This window comes from Haliotis rufescens, unplaced genomic scaffold (genome assembly GCF_023055435.1).
Source record: "Haliotis rufescens isolate VD_foot unplaced genomic scaffold, xgHalRufe1.0.p SCAF_9, whole genome shotgun sequence".
In the NCBI taxonomy this organism is placed as follows: Eukaryota; Metazoa; Mollusca; class Gastropoda; order Lepetellida; family Haliotidae; genus Haliotis; species Haliotis rufescens.
Window position 1 is genome coordinate 37,634,028 of NW_025964383.1, and position 7,310 is coordinate 37,641,337.

Below are 7,310 nucleotides of genomic sequence, written 5' to 3' on the forward strand. Positions count from 1 at the left end.
GGTGGTGCCCGATCCCGAGCTAATTCCCCAAGGCTAATTCTAGATATTGTGATGGTTTGAATACTAAAGTGTCAAACCATCATAAATGGTGGACCTGAATTCTAGATGACCGGATACACCCCTTCAAACTACCGAGAGAAGCTGCGCAGGCCTGAGCCAAGGTCCCTCCTGGCCAGTTTGCTTCATCAAGCTCCAGTATCACAGTCACCATCTACGCCGATCCTTGTGTCACCCACTACAACATCATCAATCTCTTCAACAACAGCAGCCTCCTCATCTACATCTCCATCTACATCAACATCCTCATCAAGACCCTCCATCCGCCAGATGTCAACACCCATGCCGCACATCAAACTGCCACAGTTCTCAGGAACTGAGAATGCCCAAACGTGGTGGGATGACTTTGTTAATTTTTCAAATTTCTTCTCTTATAATGATGTGAAGAAATGTCAACTCATACCATTTTATCTAGAGGGTGCAGCCAAGCTGTGGTATCAAAATCTCCCTGAGGGTGACAGACTAGATATAACTAAGGTGAAAGAAGCCTTCACCAAAAGATTTATGAAATCATCAGCCTTTGATGTCAGTCTATTACAGTTGGCCCAGGAACAGGAGGAATCCATCTACACCTTCATCACCCGGGTCGAGACAGCAACCATCCACCTGAAGCTGCCGGCATCTGTCATTGTGGCCATAGCTGTAAATGGCCTTCGATCCAACATTCGTCAGTGGGTATACAACAAAGAGCCCACCAATCTACAGGAGGTCCGTCACCAGGCAGAGCTGGCCCAGAAATCCCTGGCAAGCGTGCAGTCATCAGAGGTTAACATGATGGCAAAAGTTGACCACCTCTCCAGTCTGGTTGCCACCCTTATCTCGAAGACTGAGGCCCCAGCAGTCCAGGCTGCCTCTCCAGCTCCCCAGGCCTCATATCAACAGCAACAGCAACAGCAACAACCGAGATATCAGCCACATGAGTCCTGTCAACGGCAACGACCACGGCTGTCTAATCAACTACCACCTCCATTCCACCAGGCCCAACAACAGCGCCGCTACAGCCAGTATGAACAGCATCAACAACGACCCCGCTTCACACCCCCTCCATTCCTCCAGCAGAGATGTCTTGGTTGTGGTATGTATTGCTCAAATCGTTCTGCATGCCCACACTTTCAAACAATTTGCTCATACTGTAACAGGGTAGGACATCATTCCAATGTTTGCATGAGAGCTCATAATTCACAGAATAGAGCTCCTAGGCAATAGGGACTCGCGCCTGATTCTCAGTTCACTGAGGTCAGGCACAAGAAACCGTTGGTCTCACTTGCGGCTCCCTTACTCAAGAACACAGTCCTTGTAAAGGTGCAGCAAGTGAAGACAACAGCACTTGTTGAGACAGGGGCCTCTATCAGCTGTGTGAGCATGCGCTTCCTTCATAAAGTAGGCTACAATGAAAAACATTTGTCAGACTCCCATTTAACAGAAATTGTAGGAGTAGGGGGTGAAATTCACAAAGTGCTAGGTAGCATATCATTAGATGTCAATATTGGCCATATCTGTCTGTCTCAAACCTTCCATGTCTTCTCTTCCCTCCATCACTCCCTTATCTTAGGCATGGACTTTCTGGACTCGAACAAAGCAACAGTTTGTCTGGCCCGCAAATGTCTGTATATCCATGAAGGTCTTATTTCAGTAGTTCTAGTGGAAACCAGTGCAGGATATGCTAGGTGCAGGAAGTCTGTTACAATTCCCTCGCGTTGTCAAGTAGATATCCCGGTCCATATTTCACGTTGTAGACCAGGCTCCATTCTCCTACTTGAGCCAGTAGCAGAACTGTCCAAAACCAAACTTCAAGGTGGTAGATGCCTTGTAACCAATTCCAAGAAAGCGGTATACATGAGATTTTTAAATCCCAGTGATTCACCAGTACATCTAAATACCAAAAGAGTACTTGCCACTGCCTCAGAAGTAGACCCATCCAGTGTATCAGTGCTCTCCGATACTCCTGACCCTGACCTTAGGTCATTTCAGGTCAATCCAGCTCCATCCCCTCAGAGTACACATGGGTCACATCAGGTCAACCCTCCCTCCTCAGTTCACATCAACCATAGGGAACATCAGGTCAAACTGCCTTCCTCAGGTTCCATCAACCCTAGGTCACATCAGGTCAGACATCCTTCCTCAGGTCCCATCAACCTTAGTTCACATCGGGTCAATCATAACTCCTCAAGGAACATCAACCATAGGTCACGTCAGGTCAGTGGTAACTCAGGTTTCAACAACCATAGGTTTAGACAGAGCACTTCTACACCTTTAGGTCACATAAAGCCTACATCACATCATATCAATGCCTTATCTTCAGGTCATAACCACAACTTGTCACATCAAGCCAATGCAAACATATCAGGTCACATCAACAATAGGTCACATCAGGTGAAGGAACATTCATCCGAACATTCACAAAATACATCAACATCTTATCTCTCATTTGATTTAGATAAATCTGATCTTACACCTGAACAGAAACAACAGCTACTTTCTTTCCTACAAACACAAAAATCTGTCTTTGCACACAACTGGTCTGAACTAGGTCAAACACACTTACACCAACACAAGATAGAGACAGGTGAGGCCAGGCCAGTCCGACTTCCCTTCTACCGTCAAAGTGCTGAAATTCGTAAAGAATGTTCCAGGCAGATCAAAGAAATGTTGGATGCTAACATTATTAGGCCAAGTTCCTCTGAATGGCATTCACCAGTGGTTATGGTTAAGAAACGGGATAATACTTTACGTTTTGCGGTAGATTATCGCCGTCTCAATGCCGTCACTAAGCCAATATTTTTCCCTTTGATTCGTTTTGAGGATGTTATTGATGCTGTTGGAGAAAGTCATGCCAAAATATTTAGTGTTCTTGATTGTGCTAGTGGCTTCTGGCAAATTCCACTCCATCCCGACACAAAACACAAATCAGCCTTCATTACTCCAGATGGTGTTTTTGAGTGGAATCTCCTTCCCTTTGGTCTTAAAAATGCTCCAATGGCATTTCAAAGTACAATCTCAGAAGCTTTGAAAGAAATGAATTGGAAGTATATTTTAATATACGTTGACGATATCATCGTATTTTCCAAATCATTTACAGAACATTTGAGCCATTTGAAGTGTGTATTTCAAAAAATCAAACAAGCAGGCCTTACTTTGAAACCAAGTAAATGTAAATTTGCCGCAAAACAAGTTCAGTACCTTGGTCACATTTTCAACAAAGACGGTGTGGAAGTTGACCAATCCAAAATTGAAGCTGTCAATCAAATCCCCCAGCCAAAGAACGTTCATGATGTTAGGCACTTTTTAGGCTTGGCAAGCTACTACCGGAAATTTGTCTCAAATTTATCAGGAACAGCCTCTCCACTCTATGAGCTTCTCGACCGCCTCCGTGGTCTTGTGGTAGAGCGTCCGCCCGGAGAGCGGAAGGTCCAGGGTTCGATCCCGGGCCGCGTCATACAAAAAGACGTTAAAAGATTGTACTTGTTGTTACCCTGTCTGGAGCTCGGCATTAAGGGGCTAAAACAAGGACTGGTCGGCTCGGAGTCAGTATACTGTGTCTGAGTGGGGTATTCATGTTAAACTGCGGCATGGTATCTCAGTGAGCTAGCACTATAAATCGGCATCAGTCCGGACTAGTACAAGCAGCCACACACACACATACACGTGCATGCACGTCGCTATATAAGTGCAATAATCTTGGACGCGACGTTAAATCAAATTTCACCTCACCTCACCTATGAGCTTCTCAAGAAAGACATCCAATTCCTCTGGTCAGACAAAGCCCAACAAGCATTCACCACACTTAAGCAAAAACTAACTTCTGCTCCAGTTCTTGCTTACCCAAATCCTACTCACCCTTTCATTCTCACCACAGATGCATCAAAGACATCTATTGGGTACACATTAGGTCAAAAAGACTCCGAGGGTCGAGAACGTGTCATTTGCTATGGTGGTAGGTCACTGCATCCAGCAGAAAGAAATTGGGGTGTTTCACATCTTGAATGTTTGGCAGTTCTAGAAGGTATTAGACACTTTAGAGTTTATCTTGCAGGCAACAAATTCAGGGTATATACAGATCACAAAGCACTCACATGGCTACACAATATCAAGGAAGAAACAGGTCGTTTGGGTAGATGGTCACTCATGCTGCAGGAATATGATTTTAAAATTGTACATCGTCCTGGCAAATCAAATACCAATGCAGATGCGATATCTCGCACAACCTGAACCTAAAACTCTTCCCATCACAGATGACATACCCACACCCCCACTCCCCTCTGCAACCCCCACTTATGCTCAAGTCATAGCATGTCAAAGTACAACAAAACCCTCCACATCAACATCTCACTCATCAGACCGAACTACCCCCAAACCAGACATCACTTCTGATGTATGCTACAGTCCACCTTCATTTCATTCCATACATACACCACAGACCACTCCTGAACAAGCACCATCAGCCCCAATTCCTGAAGATCCAGTCTCCTTAGAAATCGACTTTGTGTACACCAATGAATCAAAGACAACATGCCCCGCCATCCTCTCAGCCTCCACTGCTTTTGATGATGAACATTTTGATTCTAAGCAGTATAACTCCCCTGACCTCAGGCCAATCATTGACTATCTTCAGAAAGGTGAAATTCCCAACAGTTACACAGACTCTCAGGTCAAAGGTCTCCGAGGCCATGCACAAGAGTTTGAAATGTTGGGTGGTATTCTGTATCACTTTCACCAGGCAAAATACAGAGGCACCAAAAACATGCGCCCTCCTTCTATCAGACAGGTTGTTGTTCCCTTGATTCTCCGCAAAGATCTCCTCTACTCCTATCATGATTCCAAAGTAGGTGGCTGCCATCTTGGTAGAGATTCAACTCGACAGAGTCTTCTTGCTAAGTACTTTTGGCCTGGCATGTATCAGGACATTGAGAACTACATCAAGTCTTGTGATATCTGTCAAAGATCAAAACGTCAGACAAATGCCAAACCTGCTCCTATGGTTCCTATGCCAACTGAGGACACCTTCTCCCGTATGCATATTGACATTTTAGGTCCCTTACCTGAAACCAAAGATGTATGTTTGGCTTGTAGTTGACTCTTTCACTCGTTGGACTGAAGGTTTTCCAATGCGTTCTCAAGATGCTTATGAGGTTGCCAAAATTCTCTTTAATGAAGTTATTACTCGTTATGGTGCCCCTCGTACCCTTCTTTCTGACAGAGGTCGTCAGTTCACTTCAAAGCTCGTAAACGCACTTTGTGAGCTGCTTGACATCAAGCACCATTACACATCAAGCTATCATCCCCGCACCAATGGTATGTGTGAGCGCCGCAACAGCACCATTGAGCAAGCTCTCAGAGCCTATGTAAAGGCTGACCAATCCAATTGGGCAGAGCTTATTCCCTGTGTCATGATGGCTATGCGTTCAACACCATGTCACTCCACTGGCTATTCTCCTCACTATCTTCTCTTTGGTAAGGAAATGCATCTTCCTGTTGACACTGCCTTACTTTCAAAACCCACCATAGGTAAAACTGCAGAAAGCCATCTCCGCACCCTGTTGGAAAATCTTAAGGTAGCCAAATCCATTGCCCAGGATAATATGCAAATCAGTCAGGAACTAAATAAAGACCGACAGGTTCACAAAGCCAAGCCTCCGTCCTTCTCTGTTGGTGACAGAGTATTGATGACAGATCCTACAGTGAAGAAAGGTCATTCTCCCAAATTGTCCCTCAAATGGTCTGGTCCTTACACTATCACTGCACTTGGTCCAAACCACACTTTCAAACTTCAGCATTCTCACACTGGCAAAGTCCACAAGTCCTTGATACATGCTGACAGATTGAAAACATACACTGAGCGTGCTGAAAATGCTGACATGCAACATGATGCAGAACGCCCTGAAGCTGATCATGAGTCTAGGTCCTCCTCCCCAGAGCCCCAGGTCACCACAAATCCACCACATGATCTTGATGATACAAACATGGTGCCCTCACAGTCAAATATCATTGATCAAGGCAATACATCACCCACCTCCTCTCCGTCTGATACACCTATCCAGTCTCAGAGACACAATGCCCACACAAATGACAGGCAAACCTTCCCTGTAGATCGCATTATTCGATACAAAAGGATCAACAATATCAAACACTACCAAATCAAATGGAAAGGGTACTCTGGTACCACATGGGAACCGGCTTCCAATCTAAGCCAAGATCTCACTGAACACTATCATAAGCACAAGACAATGTCTGGGCATAGACGCAGGCATGGGCACAAGTACTTCAAGTAATCTATTAGTTCTAAGTCTCCTTATTCTCTTGGGGTATTTCCCTCTGGTAACCATGGATTTTGATTGGCCACCCCCCCTTGCAGTCAAAATAATGTCTGTGTTCTTTAAGTGCTAGGATTTGCTAATGTTCTGCAGGCATTTTGCATCTCCAGGTCATCTTTTCTTATGGTTTCCTATTTCGTTTCTCTAAGGGTCTACCTGGAGTCTGATGATACTATGGCTTCTGACAGTCTTCGCCCATCCAGTTTTTTGTGCCAGTCCTGTACAACGTCTTAATTATGGAATTGTGTACCAACCAACCTCAAAAGTTCACTTCGCTACAGAGTACTGGGTCCACACCTATGAGGTTAAAATCCCAGCAGTTCCAGGCATCCCAACAATGAGCGGCTGCCATCAGGGCAATAGTACATGTGCTCTCCTCAATCAAATACAAATGCATTTGAATGTTATTAAAACGAAATGTGTTTCACAACTAAATGAAACGCGACAACAACTAATGCAATTAATTCCTGAATCAAAAACTCTTCATCAACCCGTACAAAGCGTGCTGTTCTAAGTTTTGTTGGTTCCTTATCAAAAACATTGTTTGGAACAGCCACAACAAATGATGTTAATATTCTAGCCCAACATATAAATGCCCTCACCAAACAGGATATGAATGTTGCACATACTCTACAACAGCACTCAGAACATTTGTCCTCCTTTATGAAGCTAGTTGATACCAGATTTAAAAATGCTATCAAAGGTGTAAAAGCAAATCATGATGCCATCCGTTTTACAGCCCGTGCTATGGAGCAAAATGTTAAATCCATTCAATCCACATTTGTTACATTAACTTCTCTCTTGATAGATCAGATACAGAAAGCATATATTGTTGAACACCAACTGGAGGAACTTAAATTAGGTATTCTTGATCTCGCCAAGAATAAATTATCACCCCTTCTTATTCCTCCACAAATCTTGCAACAAACAATTCATCATCTC

The 7,310-nt window shown here is 44.2% G+C and overlaps 1 protein-coding gene across 1 annotated transcript; it reads left to right on the plus strand.

Moving 5' to 3' along the window:
• The first annotated feature begins 41 nt into the window (after positions 1 to 41).
• Positions 42 to 6,889, plus strand: LOC124124993. The gene is made up of 2 exons (XM_048390516.1): positions 42 to 1,132; positions 6,518 to 6,889. Exons 1-2 carry the CDS (start codon positions 106 to 108, stop codon positions 6,880 to 6,882), a joined length of 1,392 nt encoding a protein of 463 aa, XP_048246473.1. The 5' UTR covers positions 42 to 105; the 3' UTR covers positions 6,883 to 6,889.
• Positions 6,890 to 7,310: the final 421 nt, after the last annotated feature.